This window comes from Drosophila eugracilis, unplaced genomic scaffold (genome assembly GCF_018153835.1).
Source record: "Drosophila eugracilis isolate 14026-0451.02 unplaced genomic scaffold, ASM1815383v1 contig_47, whole genome shotgun sequence".
NCBI lineage: Eukaryota > Metazoa > Arthropoda > Insecta > Diptera > Drosophilidae > Drosophila > Drosophila eugracilis.
The window spans coordinates 2,891,280-2,906,341 of NW_024573338.1; the positions used below are offsets into that span (position 1 = coordinate 2,891,280).

At 41.4% G+C, this 15,062-nt stretch overlaps 4 protein-coding genes and 4 non-coding genes across 10 annotated transcripts; 3 read left to right on the plus strand and 5 right to left on the minus strand.

Annotated features, from left to right (window-relative positions):
• Window positions 1–2: 2 nt before the first annotated feature.
• Window positions 3–1,782, minus strand: LOC108115566 (carbonic anhydrase 15). Its single transcript, XM_017227072.2, has 4 exons — window positions 1,719–1,782; window positions 788–985; window positions 473–735; window positions 3–389 (listed from the first exon to the last, which is right to left on the minus strand). The coding sequence occupies exons 1-4, from the start codon at window positions 1,780–1,782 to the stop codon at window positions 3–5; spliced, it is 912 nt and encodes a 303-aa protein (XP_017082561.1).
• Window positions 1,783–2,593: 811 nt separating this feature from the next.
• LOC108115572 (phosphoglycerate mutase 2) lies at window positions 2,594–5,793 on the plus strand. 3 transcript variants are annotated; one of them, XM_017227080.2, is made up of 4 exons: window positions 2,594–3,638; window positions 4,665–4,777; window positions 4,842–5,336; window positions 5,439–5,793. In XM_017227080.2, exons 1-4 carry the CDS (start codon window positions 3,622–3,624, stop codon window positions 5,600–5,602), a joined length of 789 nt encoding a protein of 262 aa, XP_017082569.1. In that variant the 5' UTR covers window positions 2,594–3,621; the 3' UTR covers window positions 5,603–5,793. The 3 variants fall into 3 exon arrangements, with proteins under 3 accessions (XP_017082569.1, XP_017082568.1, XP_017082570.1); XM_017227079.2 differs by having other exon boundaries at window positions 2,594–3,504; XM_017227081.2 differs by lacking the exon at window positions 2,594–3,638 and adding an exon at window positions 4,124–4,226.
• Window positions 5,794–6,026: 233 nt separating this feature from the next.
• LOC108115601 lies at window positions 6,027–7,055 on the minus strand. The gene has a single exon (XM_017227127.1). The coding sequence runs from the start codon at window positions 7,053–7,055 to the stop codon at window positions 6,027–6,029; it is 1,029 nt and encodes a 342-aa protein (XP_017082616.1).
• A 3,132-nt stretch (window positions 7,056–10,187) lies between these two features.
• Trnas-gcu lies at window positions 10,188–10,269 on the plus strand. Its single transcript has one exon. It is a non-coding gene; the product is annotated as a tRNA-Ser (tRNA).
• A 184-nt stretch (window positions 10,270–10,453) lies between these two features.
• Trnas-gcu lies at window positions 10,454–10,535 on the minus strand. Its single transcript has one exon. It is a non-coding gene; the product is annotated as a tRNA-Ser (tRNA).
• A 472-nt stretch (window positions 10,536–11,007) lies between these two features.
• Trnas-gcu lies at window positions 11,008–11,089 on the minus strand. Its single transcript has one exon. It is a non-coding gene; the product is annotated as a tRNA-Ser (tRNA).
• Window positions 11,090–11,407: 318 nt separating this feature from the next.
• Window positions 11,408–11,489, plus strand: Trnas-gcu. Its single transcript has one exon. It is a non-coding gene; the product is annotated as a tRNA-Ser (tRNA).
• Window positions 11,490–14,365: 2,876 nt separating this feature from the next.
• LOC108115591 (mobility group protein 1B-like) lies at window positions 14,366–14,755 on the minus strand. Its single transcript, XM_017227104.2, has one exon. The coding sequence runs from the start codon at window positions 14,753–14,755 to the stop codon at window positions 14,366–14,368; it is 390 nt and encodes a 129-aa protein (XP_017082593.2).
• Window positions 14,756–15,062: the final 307 nt, after the last annotated feature.

Genomic DNA, 15,062 nt, shown 5'->3' on the forward strand with positions numbered 1-15,062 from the left:
GGCTATAACCAGATCAGTTCTTGCAATTGCTCCTGCTGGAGCGGCACAAAAGCCTGCCGGTAGAAGATCAGTCGGTTTTCTTGTGACTGTAGTGGCCGAAAGTTCTTTTGCAGCGGAAGACCCCGGGCGTCGCGGAGTTGCCAAAACTTTGGCAGTTCCTGATGCGAAATGGGCAGCACCTCGCCAAATACATGCCATTGAACCACTGGAGAGCATGGTGGCGTCGTTAGGGAGCCCTTATACGTAAAGAAGTTGCCTCTGTCCAGGTTGCCAAGCAAAGATCCCAGGGTGAAACGTTCCTGCACAGTGTAGCTGCTGTTAAAATTACCCAAATGGAGCAGCGAACTAAAGACCTCATTGAGTCCAGGTTGATAGAACGTTGGAGACGTCTAAAAATGAAGATTAGGTAATTCACAGACAAGGAAATTTGGCTTAGTTTAAGATATTTAGTTTTAGGATTAAACGTATTTACCCGCACAATCTTGAAGAGCACTGCCAATACTGTAATTCCGTCGCTATAGTTTTGGGCTTCGTCAAGGGTCAGATATTTGGTATTCCGATGGACTATGTGCATTTCCAGATCATACCGACGTCCGTTGAGTATGTGCTCAGAACCCTTGCTTTGCGGGGATCCCCAATGGAAGTGAACTGCCTCAACGTCGTAGCAGTCTTGTAAAAGTCCTCCCGTAACATAGGGTCTCACGCCATAAATGGTAGATGGTACCTTGAATTCCACTGTAAGATAATTAATTAGTTTGCAATTTTGGTGGAAAGTATTTAGAAATACCTGTATGTCCATTATTTGTCATGGTCACCAGATCATCAAAGAGTTCATCATAAAGGCCGAAAACCAATGGGGGCAAGTTCAGTGATATCACCTTTCTTCTGCTAATCGCAATTGGTGACTGGTCTGAACCACCGCATTGCGGATATTTATCCTGCCACCTCTCCGGTGCTTTGTAATCAAACTCATTAGATCTGAAATCTGAAATGAGATTCGGATGTTAATACTTTGTATATCTATTTCACATTGAATTTGATCTATTTCTTGGGTAATCTTTAGCTCCCACGTTTATTTATGCTGCTTGGAACAGGCGTGGTCACTTCGCAAGCAATTAGGAAGGCCGTTGAAGCTATTTCTGCACTTGCCAATTTCCAAAATCGTCTCCGCAATTTCAGCAATTTCGCAGAGACTACGGTTATGTTTAAGCGTAGCATAATTGCTTGATTTCGGGTCCGGACCATGGAAACCTCCTTTTGTTTACATTGTTCCAAACGATGGATCGCACACGCCGCTCTTATAACAATGGATGGTACTTCGACATCTACTCCGCCCCCGAAATTGACGCGCTCATTGGCTTTCATGGGGCATTTGTGGATGCAAATTTAATTATTGTTATTATTTACAAGCCACTGGGTTGTTTGCTATCCATTAGATCAACCGCGATGAGACAGTTTTATGAGCGTCGAGTGTGACATACGAGAGGGTTCGGTTCGGTTGGAGGAGATGGCTCATAAATTCTCCTATGAATCCGAAAACTACGTAATAGACAACGGTGGTCATGTACCGTTTCTGGTCGCATAGTCTCAAGATCTGGGTTATAGGGTCTGGAGATCAATTGATCGGTGTCTGGCGTCTCAATATCAAGGAGATCCACTACCGTATTGTGTTCTTCTTGGACACGACACACCTCACTGGTTTGCATTTTTGTACTCACTTGCGACGAACGGCAGCAGAAACACAATTCTCTGATAGAAGTCATCAAAAGCCGGAAAATGCATTTTCCACCTGATCACAGATCATCCGCTGTATACACGTCGTCCTCACCGATCTAGTCAAAATTCGAACCACACAGTAACCTCTGACCGAAGACCAAAGACCAAAAACCACGCACGTTTCTCTGCAGACTGAGCCGCGATCGTCTTAGACCAAAACCTTTATACCAAAGGGCCCCGTTTTGGGTTTGAGTTTCCGTCACTGGGAGAGTAACATTGTCAAATGCTCGGCGGAGCAGCAATAGATGGTAATCTCGACTCGACGATGTCATACCCGGTACTCGAGCTCCGTTACCCCAAGATTGCATTATAATGGAAACTTGGAACTCGGCTCGATAGGGACTTAAAAATAGATTACTCAAATTGAACAAATTCCTTAACATAACTTAAGTCGTCGGTCAAATATTATTTATGGGTGTCGCTAGTCGCTACCTATATAGAAAACACATTCTATTAGTGAAAACTTTTTACATAAAGTTACGGATTTTTTTTGTTTTTATTATTATAATAATGCTGGTTTTATTAATCTATATCCTTTCATTTAATTTTTAAAGCTCTTAAATATATTATATTTTACTTCCGATTTGTATTTTCGTTCTCAACGACTTAACACACCCGGCAAGAACTAGTTTCATATTTTTTAACATGTTTCCTCAAAAACTAAAAATTAATCATATTTATTTTGATCTTTGATCGTGACATCCTCTTGTAAGTCAGATATCTGGCTGGTCCTTGAATTATGTGTTAATTTTTGTGAGCTGAGCTTAGAAAGGCAAGCAGGCTGCAGACTCTTGAGATCCAGTTTTTCAGCCGTATGCCAGTTGCAGCTGCGGAAAGCGAAGAGTTTTTATTATTTCCCAGATAACACACACAATCGAAATGTAGAACATAGCTCTTACAATTTTTTTTTATTACAATACGAACTTGGAACAGCTTTCAGGTGAGTTTATATAACAAATCAGCTAAATTTAAATACCGACTCGCATAAAGCGCGTGGCAGATATTTTGGGCTTAATGCAGACGAAAATTGTGTTGGAAAAGGGTTATCAATTATGAATTAAACAAATATTTAGTTATATTAATAATTTTAGAAAAAATACATGTGAATTTAGTACGGCAATTCCAATGTCTGTAACTGTTTTAAGTAGACATGTATTTATTTTATTTTTTTACTTGCAGAAAAATTTAAAAGATTCATATTTTGTAGACAAAAAGTTGTTGCGTGTTCCAGATTTGCAATATTTTTTGTTCTACACTAAAGCAACAAGTAATTATTGCTAATTTGAAGATGCTAAATATGTGAGATTAAAAAGAAAAACGTTTAATGCTCGCTTTGTATTTAAAAAACCGAGTTGACAAAAATGTAAACAGTTCGTTTTAACTCAATTTTACTGCAAAACGAAACCAAGTAGAAAAATTTCAGTTAATAGTGTTATTGTTATTGATTTTCCCCAGTTGATTCGAAATTGAGCGTAAAACCCAGCGAATCAGCTGTTTGGCGGCAACGACAGCACAACAAAACAATTATATATCCGCCACAGCCGCAAAACAAAAACAAAAATAAAAATAAAAGAAAAAAACAAATAGCAACTGCGCCGCGATAAAATTGTTTGCCAATAAGAATCGGGCTTAGTGCGGACTGGCATCCGAAAGATACAGGAACGTGGTGGCTGCAGCTGCACCAGGAAGACAGGCCATGGTTCTCATCAAGTTCTTGAAGAGTAAACTGTAACGTATATAAAAGCCCAACAGATCAACGTGAACATACGCGAAAATCCAACAAAACATATTTAAAAACGTAGAAAAAAATACGTAAAGTTAAAGATAAAATCTACGAGAATAACAATGCGCGAAATTCAGGCGTAAGTATCCGAAGGTGTGGGGGCGTTGTTTACGTCTAGGAAGTATCTGGTATATCCAAAGCATGGTTACCTTTACCTGGTCAATATTGGTGGGGAATCTGCAAGAGAATCTGAGAACCACGACCAGACAGAGATTAAGATTCGAACTGAGACTGAGAATGAGGCGAGCAAAACACAAAAACCCAAAACGACGCCAAGCCAGAAAATAGTATCTGTGTGAATGAATGGGCCTGTTCTGTGGGGGTGTGTGTGCTCGTGTGTGTGTGTGATTATGCTGCCGATGTCTGGACATCAGATAATGCGAATTATATTTTGTTTTTGTCTCGTCATGTTGGTCGAGCCGCGCGCGTTTTTGCCGCGCTTTGTATCTATCAGATACACTATCCGAAAAATATGTGCGGAATGCGCGGTGCTTTCGGATGTCGGTTTTTTTTTTTTGTTGGCCTTCGCGGGGAGTCCGCCGCTGGACCGCGCTTCAATCGCATCCGGACGGTGTCGAGGTGAGCACACGTTCGAATTCTCAAGTCTCCGGCTCTCGGCAGTTGTTAACATATATATCTACATATATACCTTCACCCTTATCATGAGGTATATATTACTCTCAAGATTGCCGTTCACCCCTAGCTAATCGGGCGGTTAAGACCCGTACTAAATTTTACAGTGGATAAACTAAATAAAATAAACCAACAAGGCCAGATAAGGCACTGAGCACCAAGTGCCACTGCATCGACATACGCAGAAAACCGGTGACCCACCGTGGGATCTAACTATATCTACAAAAGCATACTGCAAACACCCAAATAGTGCTCCTATTACATTATTAAGAGTGCTTAATCAGAATAAAACTAGCTTCGATTTAATAACATTTATAAACATTACCGTATTACCTCTTTTTCCACGAAATGGTAATGGAACTACTTTGGTTTCATCTATTTAACTATTTAGGATAGTATAACACCTTTCTTATTTAAAAATTACTCTCATAGCGTCATTTATAAGAACCAACTAATGTGAATTGTTTTTTAGCTCTCAATTTATGACGAAGACAAATCGCCTGGTGGTTTTGCGGCATGGCGAAAGTGATTTCAACATAGAGAATAAATTCTGTGGTTGGCATGATGCACCATTAAGCGAGTTTGGTAAGTCTAATCCTTAAATAACTTGTTATTATGCCTAATTTTATTCTTTTTATTATTTAACTAGGCATCAAGGAGGCTCTAACGGTGGCAATCCCTTCCCTGGCTCAGTCTCAGCTGGAATTCGACGTTGTCTACTCATCCGTACTAAGTAGATCCCGGGAAACTGCTGAACTGATACTTTGTAAGTTAAACTGCGCCTATGTCCCTATCAAGAAGGATTGGCGACTATGCGAACGGCACTACGGAAATCTGACGGGTAGTAAAAAACGAAAAGTTGCCGATCTTTACGGCGAGGAACAGGTTCAGGCCTGGCGGCGAGGATACGACAGCGTTCCACCGCCCATTGAGGAGAGCAACCGCTACTACTACACCATCTGCAGTAATCCCATATTCGATGAGGTTCCTCCTGGACAGTTTCCGCTCTCCGAATCCCTGCACATGTGCGTCGATCGGGTGAAACCAGTGTGGAAGGAGGTCAAGCGGGAGGTGCTCAAAGGTACTCGAGTTCTGATGTGCGTCCATGGAACTGTGGCACGTGCCCTCGTTCAGCACATCGAGGGTAAGTAAGCTATGGACAGAACAAATAGCCAGATTCCCCAAAGCATGATTTGGACTAACTGATTAGATTAATGGTAATGATATAATGTAATGTTTCTTACAGGAATCTCTAATGAGGCCACCGAGAAGGTTAACATTCCAAACTGCGTGCCGAGAGTCTACGAGTTTGATTTAAATTCAGGAGGCTTGGTGGGTGGCGGCATTAACCTGGGAGATCAGGACTATATCAGGCGGAAAACCGCCCAGGTGGCAGCCATCGGAGACTGATTGAGGAAAACTCCTATCTACTTTTATGGAATTTACATCGATATAAGGCCGAAGCCTCTAACTTTGACCCTAGGGCGAATCTGTTTGCTTTTATTGCTCGGAGCTCTGCTATTAAGGATATTATAAATATTATTTATTTGTCTACCCCATCTGATATTTTCGGCCAAAAATATACTATTTATACAAAATACTATAATTATGATGGAATAGATTTCTTATACATATGTTCCGAATCAAATTTTTAGTCCATTATATCCCTTTGGAAATAGAATATGTCTATGTTTTCCAAATGAAAACAGTTTTTGTTTCGGAGGATATATTTTAAAAATTAATTTTAGAGTTTCATTGTGATCTAAATAATGATCTAGTAAATGCGTTATGTAATACTTTCAGTTTGAGCCACAGCCATTTGAAGAAGCTGTATTCAGTAGTAGCTCGGTTCGTTGTAGAGCGGACTCAGGTTGTTCGGCAGGATGTAAATGTCCTCGGGACGACCATTAAACACGAAGGGACGCTTCAAGGATGTTAGCTTGGAGTCCTGCTGGGGAACTGGCATCGAAGCAAGGCCAAAGCTCTGCTGGGAACCACCGTAACCACCCATGGAAGGCGTCGAGATAGGTCTGTAGGGATTACTGGGAGTCGGTGGCCGCATTCCAAAACCTCCACCACCCAAACCAGATGTCATAGGTCCCAGTCCGTCGCCTGGAGATCCATTCACCTGGTAGACTCCTGTGGGCTTACCGTTGGCCAAAAAGTTTACGGGCAAATTAAATACGGAACCGTAGGCGGAGAACGATGGCATCGGTTGGTAGGTGAGTAGCGGTGAAAATCCTCCGCCAAATGGAGCTGTCGGCATATTGGGCAAAAACATATACGGTGTGGGCGGTAATCTTACGTAATAAATAGGTGAATTTCGGGCAGGCGACGAGTGACTGGCAGCAGGACGACGTCCACCGGCTGCTCTAGACATCACCACATCCTCGAGGTCATTGGTAGCGCCAGAAAAGGCGGGGTAGAACATATCTGGAGCCACGTAAAGAGGAAATGGGATGAGCACTGGTTGAGCATAGCCTATGAAGGGCAGCATCTTAGGCATGGCCTCATAAGGATTCCCCTGCGGCACGGCATAAGGACTCCATGGGTAGCTGGCAGAGTTTGGTAATCGAGACTCCTGTTTAGCCTCGTGCAGGAGCTGGTAAGGATCGTGTTCTTCCTCCTCCTCAGCCTTTATATCCTGTTGCTCGGCTAGGGTTTCTTGGACATACTGCTGGGCATGGATCTGCTGTCCCTGCGGCAACTGTTGTCCTGGTTGTTGTCCTGTCTGCGTGGATTGCGCATGCTTCTGCTGACTCTGTTTCTTAACCAGCTGAACGAGATTTGCGGCCAAGGATTCAGAGACCTGCTGCTCTAGCACCAGCAGAACCAAGACGATGCTCCACAAGTGGTTACCCATTTCAGGTGGTAGCTGTAATTGAATCATGGCATTGGCGTTGAGTACAACTTCTGCTGATCTCCAAGTGACCCCAAACCATACGAGCTGATTTGCATGCCTCGGGCTAGTTTCTCACACTCCAATTGCGCAACCAGCAGAATTTCCCCCCATCAGCACAGGTAAACAACGGAAAAAATATGGTCAGCACTTTGGATCACTATGGCTGGCTGAGATCGGGGCAATGAGGGGAGAATCCCCAAGCCTATAATATTTCCTTATTAAATAAAGTACTTCTAGTTAGCTTACACTCGCAGGTATTAATTAAGTTAGTTTCTACTATGAAGGTAGGCCTCTTTATACTTAATGCTTTGTTAAATTGTATGTTCTTTCTTAAGTTTTAAAGAAAGAAAAAAGTTAAATGGGCCTAATAAATCTATTAGCTTCCTGGCTTGATTACGTCATTGTAAAAGAAGGAGAAACCTTCTTGAGAGCTAAAGACCCTTTTGTGCTAAAAAATGACCAATACATTTTAGTCACTCACTTAACCCTTTTCACACAAGGAACTTTTCACCAAACACTTTTCTTGAACTTACCTGCTTAATTTGAGATGGAGATCGATAATTGCTCAATAGGATCGGAGAGTCCTGATCGGGATGCCAACGATTCAATTGGCCCACTGGTCGGCAGGCGCGTTCAACTGGAAATGAGTATGATCGCGGCCAGAATCGGCGCTTTATATAAGGGGGCCTGGCTAGAATCCACACATTCCCAGTGCCTCAGTCGACGTTGACGTCGCTGCGCATGCGCAGAACTAAAGAAGAGTAGTGAAGAAGTTAAGTGCGCAGAGTGTTTGGGCCATAAGTTTGTTTGCATTTGCGAAGCTTTTTCTCAGCGATCTTAGGCCATGATTTTGAGGTTCTGTGGGCAAGTGATAAATCGGCTAATTGCCAGCGGCTTAAACGCCGGCTTAATTAGCCCCGACTGTGAATAAACCGACGGACTAACCCTGCCAGCTGCAAATAACCATATCCACATGCAATTGCTGCATTTCGCTAGCCAACAGCGAGAATCGCGAGCAATGTTAATTACCCCGGCAAAAGGTCCCCGACTAGGGTAACAAGCGCCCTGCGAGCAACGCCCGCGATTATGCATTTTAATTTTTATGACAGGGCAAAAGAAGACGTCGAGTTTGAGTCGGATAGTTAGATCGTTGGATAGTCGGAGATGGGCTCATTAGTCAATGATATCCGCCTGGCATTCCGCATAGCACCTAGAACCTAGCACCTAGCACCTAGCTAAAGCACCTGTTCCTGCTGATCTAAAGATCTCTTCCCAGTTGCATAATTGGGCATAATTGTGCGATTGCATCGCGGCGTGCCTACATATTTAGTTAGTGTGCATCTTTATTGTCCGCCTAACGATTACCAACTAAGAGCCAGTAATGCCATTCAAAGTCTCCCAGGCTGGCAGAAAGAGAAAAAAAGATATGGAAAAATGGTAAAACGTCTGTCAAACAGGTCATAATTATGCCAGATACTCCAGATACTCCGGGCAGATTAACCCTGCAGGCACTATTAATATTCTAATATGAATAATTTGTTTATTTGTCAAAGCCAGCGGCACTGGCGCCGGCGTTGAGATTAGAGCAATAATAAATTACGCAGCTAATTAAGCGGCGGTTGCAGCGGCATCAGCAGCGGCAGCAGCAACATCCACGCAGATGCAAAAGATACAGATACATGCCGCAGATTGCGGCGGCTGCCACAACAAGCGACGACAATAATGAACGGTTCGTGTTCTATGTGTGTATTACTATTACCCACCGAAAGGCACTATACCAGAGTCCCGAACAGAACCAAAACCAAGCCCAACTTGGCCAAGCCCCATGCCACACGTAATTAGCCTTGGAATGTCCTTGTGCACGTGACTAGCCCCGCTCCTCAGTTCTTCGGGCCCGAGGATCGGAGTCGCCCTGGTGTGGGGCTAAATATAAAACGCGCGTGCCTGCGGATCATCAAACTTGGCCACTTTCCTAACGAAGCCACGTTAGGTGACAATGTCGTTGATGCACTGTGCAAAAAAGTCGTTAAAAATCTAGATAAAATCTGACAGTATTGCTATTAGAAATTAGTGAAGTATGAATTTATAAAATAGTTTGTGTATATGTGTGTGTATATTATAACAAAGTTTAATGAGAATGAGTATAATGTAAGTATATTACTCATGATCATACATCAGCAATTAAAATAAAGCTTTGTTCAGTGTAGGATTGGAGGTGCTATCGTGGTATCGGCATTCGGAACGTAAACAACTAACAGCTATCAGGCTACAAGGGTTCATTAACACCAACTGACAGCCTGGACACAAACATGGCCCAAACAAAACGCCTAAGTTGTTGGGACCACTACTGATGGCTATTGCCATTTAAAAGGCAGAAGCTCTCGTATTAAATCATCAGCCCCATCATCGCTTCGCTACCGCCACACTCGCCTGAGCATGGCCCATCTAAAGTAAACCACTTTTGTTTTTTACACCAAAAGAGAGAGAGATATAAAAAGAAATCGAAGCCAGAAGACAGAAGATCAGCAGAGAACTGGGTCAGAAGCGGCACGACCGCCGATCGAGAATCTGTATTATTGAAAACCCCTCAGGAAGTCGCCCTCCAGACAGTATAAGCAAATAAATTACTCGGCGGCTATTAATATTCAGCAGACTTAGAAATTAAGTACCCTGTAATAGGCAAAACAAAAAAGGTTATATAAAATTCAAAGTCTTAGTCTTAAATACCCCTTTCGAAGCCCTAAGTTGCACTTAACATATCGCCCCCACCTGAGCTCCACTCAGCTACTTTCTTTAACAGCAAACAATTGAAAAATCAAGGCAAACAAATCTTGAACAGCTTAATTGTGGTACTTGCAATTATTTCTACCAATACCATTGACACAATTATTTTACAAACAATTGAGAGTTTGTGAAAGAAATTGAACAAACATTTCGGGATAACGTGGCTGTGATTGGAATACTGAGTTATCAGTCTACTGTGCTTACTATCTGTCTTGATAGGGTTCAATTGGCTCGTAGTTCTGTGGTTCTTCGATAAGAATTTGGAATATGTTTTGCTGGAAATAGTGCCTTAACACAGAAAACTCCAAGGACGAGGTGGCCGAGAGGTTAAGGCGTTGGACTGCTAATCCAATGTGCTCTGCACGCGTGGGTTCGAATCCCATCCTCGTCGAGTTATCCTTTTTATTGTTTTCTTAAAAGTTTTTTATTTGTTTGCTTTAAAAGTAAAAATGTTGTTTATATCCATATTATGTTAGTAGATTGATTTCTAAGCTAGAGTAATAAATAAAAAAAAAGTTTAGTTTAGAGAGTAACTTAAAATAAAGGATTGATTTAAAAAAGAAAAAAGTATTTTTCGACGAGGATGGGATTCGAACCCACGCGTGCAGAGCACATTGGATTAGCAGTCCAACGCCTTAACCTCTCGGCCACCTCGTCAAGTTGGAATTAGCCGTTCTAGATCGTTTTTTCAAATAAGGGTTGCAAAATTTTCCCTTAAATAATACACAACGCGATTAAAGTCCTGAAAATTTATATTAGTTGCTCATAATCCTTTAAGTTATAATTTTATAATGTTTTTACCTTCGGATTTCATTTTTGCTTTTAATTTAACACTCTCTTGCTCCCTAACAGGTTTTGATATTTAAAAGTGTGCAGTGTTTGTTTTTTATAATTAGAACAAAGTTTTGGCAAAATACATTTATATTCCAAAAAATTGCTACCTATATAAATGTATACTATTTAATATATATTTTATATTCGTTAAGCTATACATTTGTTTTGATTTTACATTTTCCGTTTCCTTGCCTAGCTTACACTAGCTTGACCACTTTAGTAATAAAGTTAGATTTACCCAATAATTTTTTCCAATTTTAATTTAAAAACAATAAAAAATAACAAAAAGTTGAGTCGACGAGGATGGGATTCGAACCCACGCGTGCAGAGCACATTGGATTAGCAGTCCAACGCCTTAACCACTCGGCCACCTCGTCCAGTGACACAGGTAGGTCCAACGTGGCAGTAGTTCCGAGCCAACGACTATGAAACATTGTTATCGACAGCAAGCAGTGTTTCTGAGTGTTAGAACATTGTGATTCTAATGAGTATTTCTTTTATTACTTTATTTACAACTGCGAAATATAACGGCATACGAAATATCTATAAATATGTTGTTTTATTGTATTTACGCAAGTCAGTTTAATTCATTTTGTAAGTACCTAGTTGGACCGTTTACCGATAAGAACTATCACCTGCTTGACGGGGAAGCAAGTGGTGCAACAAATCAGTATTCGGTTGCCAAGGTCGCATATGACGAGGTGGCCGAGAGGTTAAGGCGTTGGACTGCTAATCCAATGTGCTCTGCACGCGTGGGTTCGAATCCCATCCTCGTCGTGCTTTTTTTATTTTTTACAACCTCTATTTTTAGAAGTATAACGTTTTTTGTGTTACCGTAAACTAAAAATAAACTTTATTTATAAGAACGCAGTCGTTTAGCCACAGACAATGCTTTGAAATCCAGATGATAATCGTGTTTCAATTGAAAATAAAGTTTTACGACCGCGGCTGCAGACGGGTTACAGTAATGGTCAGTCCAGCAGTTTAAAAGCAATAAAAATAGATACATTGATAACAGCTTAAGTGTCGCTGATGGTGGCATTGGATGATCTTTTGGTCTGGCGATAAGATGAGAACTGTGGAGGATGCTGGGACCACCGCAAACTAGATGGGTTCTGTAGAAATGGGGTTTACTGACATCGCGGACTATGGAAAGGGCCATGCCAAAGTGTGACTTCGGTGGCCATTAATGGCTCGTTTCGCTCTCAAGGTCGACGGATGGGATGGGTTTGACCGTGGGGCGAATTTTTTTTGCAAGCCTAGGTGTCTCCCATTTAGGCCGGCTCGAAAGATGGCAAATACAAACAATGCCCACTCACAAAATTAAATTCCAATTGAAATAATAGTTCGCTTTTGCTGTTTGCTGCCTCTGGCGAGCAGCCAAAACAATATAAGCCGCTGGGTAATTAACGTCGTTTCCAATGATTTCTTTCTCGTCCGCTGGCCAGATAATTAATGCATTTAACGCAATTACAATACAAACATCGGGGTATATTATGTTTTCCGTTCGGTTGGGGTTTCGTCTGCTTTTCCTTTTTACTAGCCAACTGGTTTTCAATTATCTAAAACTTACTTCTTGATCATTAATGGAAAAGCCAAAGAATTTTTTCGCCAGTTGACGGCCGACGTGTTAAAATCTTCCAGCCACTGAAAAAGGCCATAAAGCCATCATTAACGATCTATCCATACATCTATCCATCTATCGCTTGCTCTGATTGTTAGCCGCTTGGAAAGTTTCGCAGGTCGACTTTATGGCCAGTATAAATCACTAGCTTGGAGAGATGTGTATCGTGGAAATCGGAGGTCTTAATTCGGTGTGGGAGTTGACGATGTCTTTGTGAGAGCTGGCAAAACTCTATACCATGTCGAGATACTCATCTGTAAAGAAAAACGATCTCCGATGACAGCCGAAGGTCGAAAGTCTTAGATGATTTCAATCATAAGCACGCTAAAAAATAATTACCAATCTTTGTCAAATTCAATTGCTTTTACCTTGGCATGTTTCTGTTTCTTAAAAAATGAAGTAGTATTTCTTATAGATTACTCATTAACATTTAATTGGTAATTTATAACAGATTATAGTAGATTATGGTAGAACACAAACTTAAGAAATATATATTTAAATATATGTTTTAATCTAATAAATTATTAAAAAAACTTATGAATTTACATACTAAAACGGATTGCTGCAATTGGAAATCGTTCAGAACTCGGGGACTCCCACCAACAGGTGCTTATTCTTTTGTGCACTCATTCACTCACTCTTTCTTTCTTCGCTGGACAGCTTGAAGAACTCTTTCTCCGAACCACTTGAGCCCCTGGTTATGACTCAATAGACCCAACAGACTCAATACATCTTGACTACAGACTTGGCCAGGCAATCCAATTCGCCAGCCAATCGCCCCCATTGTCGGTGTCGGCGGAGGCCAAGCTCCACTGAAAATCGCAACGCCCATTTTAACCTGCTCCCTGCCCCCGGTGACTTTCACAAATCCCGCGAAGAATTCGCTAAACGTTTTGGAACGGATGAGCAAATATTGAATCTTGCGGCTGACAATCGATGGCTGGCTGGCTGGCTAGCAGGTCTTTTCCTTTCGTTACACTTTTCTTTTTGCGTGCTCCACAAATATTTAACTTTCGATGAAAGTCGCTGCCAAGCAGCAGACGTGTTGGCAGTTATGACCCCGATATCCAGGGGCTAAACTCTCAGAAATGCCAAGTGCACGGCCGTATCGGGATGGTTGACATACCGTAGCATTGCGTAAGTCTACAACTTCATTCCCGAGTGCATTCGATGGTGATCCGATGTGGTGCCCACATGCCAAGCACCCCGAAATGACAAATACAAACAACAGAGACAAAGGCTTAGCTTAAAGTGCCTGAACCTCACATGTGAGTCAGTTTATGGTCTCTGTGGGTTTATTGAACCTGCGAATTTATCGTCAATAAAAGATTCGCTATAATTGGCCCATATATAATCGTTGCGATTTAAGCCGGCTGATTAGCCGGGTCTTAACTGTGACGTATCACTGGCGGTGGGTGTTCCCGCCATTCATCTAAATGGATCTGAAGCTCGGGCTCTGTGTGTCTTTATAAGCGGCTAATTAAAACGTTGCCAATGTAAATGAAGCCTTAGAGTCCCCCACTCCTCTACTCGTCAACTTCTTCACGGCATGCTGGCAAATGCTTAAAAATTCAGTAGCCAAACACGCAAGCGCCAGCAGCGGAGAGGCAGCATACAAGAGCCAAGATTTAAGAGTGTGTCTGTCATTCAGACCCGAAGACAACGAGACAAGACTGGGTTTTTAGCCAGAAACTGAGACCCAAGTCTGTGCTGATGACTTTGGCGAGGTTGATAAACGCGACTGGGCGGTTCAGGAGGGTGGTGGGTTTTTATACACGAGGAAAAACATAATAATCTCTGTTCCTTATCGTCAACCAAATGATGTACTTAATTTCTTTATCACATAAAAAATAATATTTAGAAACAGAATTTATTAATGAACAAATTACTAAGTATTTTGGATCTGTTAAAAAATATCACAAGAAATTATGATTAATTATGATTTATTTATTATTATATAATTTCATTTAAGGAATATATTATAACTGGCCAAAACACAAATTAAGAGATACAAATATTAAGAAAGTTTCTAGTTGGAGTTCTGACATTTAAAGAAGCACTTCCTGCAGATTGGATAATAAGATTCATCAGTGGTGTTGTACACATAGAGTTTGGGCTCCTTTGATTGATCTTCATCCCCATCCACGTTACCACCAAATTGGGTTTTCAATTCCAACTCTCTTTGGCTCTTCTGCAACTTCTTAACCTCTTTATATTTTCCCATGGCCTCGTTGGCCGACTCCTGCCAATAGGACTTCTCCTCAATCGTCATACCGCGCCATACTTCACCGCCCTTAACACACACTTCCCTGACACTTAAATCCGGATTCTCCGTTTTGATCTGCTCTCGTCCCGAATAATTCAACCACATCAGGAAGGAACTCATAGGTTTCTTAAGATGAGTATCGCAGTGCGACATCGTTAGTCAATGGAGGTTACAGTTGTTTAAATAAAAGATACTTTTTTGTCGCTTGGATTTTACTCAAAATTTAAAAAATATGACTAGTTTTTACGTTGTGTTTCAGGAAGAAGTGAGAATGGTATTGATTGGGTAAGCCTTTGAATACGACACTAAGTTCAAAGACTACTAAAAATCAAATTTGTACATATACGAGGTGTGTTCAAAAAGTAAGGTGACTCTTCAAATTTCGCGAATTTCAAATTTTTCGATTATCGATTTTTTTGTTTTGTTATATTGGTACACTCTTCCCTAACATCTGTACCAA

Excerpts from the sequence above, each read along its gene's own strand:
- LOC108115566 (XM_017227072.2), bottom strand. The coding sequence starts at position 1,782 with ATGCATTTTCCGGCTTTTGATGACTTCTATCAGAGAATTGTGTTTCTG. Across the intron at positions 986-1,718 it reads TCTGCTGCCGTTCGTCGCAA|ATTTCAGATCTAATGAGTTT; the intron begins GTGAGTACAAAA and ends ATCTCATTTCAG. Across the intron at positions 390-472 it reads TGCTCTTCAAGATTGTGCGG|ACGTCTCCAACGTTCTATCA; the intron begins GTAAATACGTTT and ends CTTCATTTTTAG.
- LOC108115572 (XM_017227079.2), top strand. The coding sequence starts at position 3,473 with ATGGTTCTCATCAAGTTCTTGAAGAGTAAACT. Across the intron at positions 3,505-4,664 it reads AAGTTCTTGAAGAGTAAACT|CTCTCAATTTATGACGAAGA; the intron begins GTAACGTATATA and ends ATTGTTTTTTAG. Across the intron at positions 5,337-5,438 it reads CCTCGTTCAGCACATCGAGG|GAATCTCTAATGAGGCCACC; the intron begins GTAAGTAAGCTA and ends TGTTTCTTACAG.
- LOC108115601 (XM_017227127.1), bottom strand. The coding sequence starts at position 7,055 with ATGGGTAACCACTTGTGGAGCATCGTCTTGGTTCTGCTGGTGCTAGAG.
- LOC108115591 (XM_017227104.2), bottom strand. The coding sequence starts at position 14,755 with ATGTCGCACTGCGATACTCATCTTAAGAAACCTATGAGTTCCTTCCTG.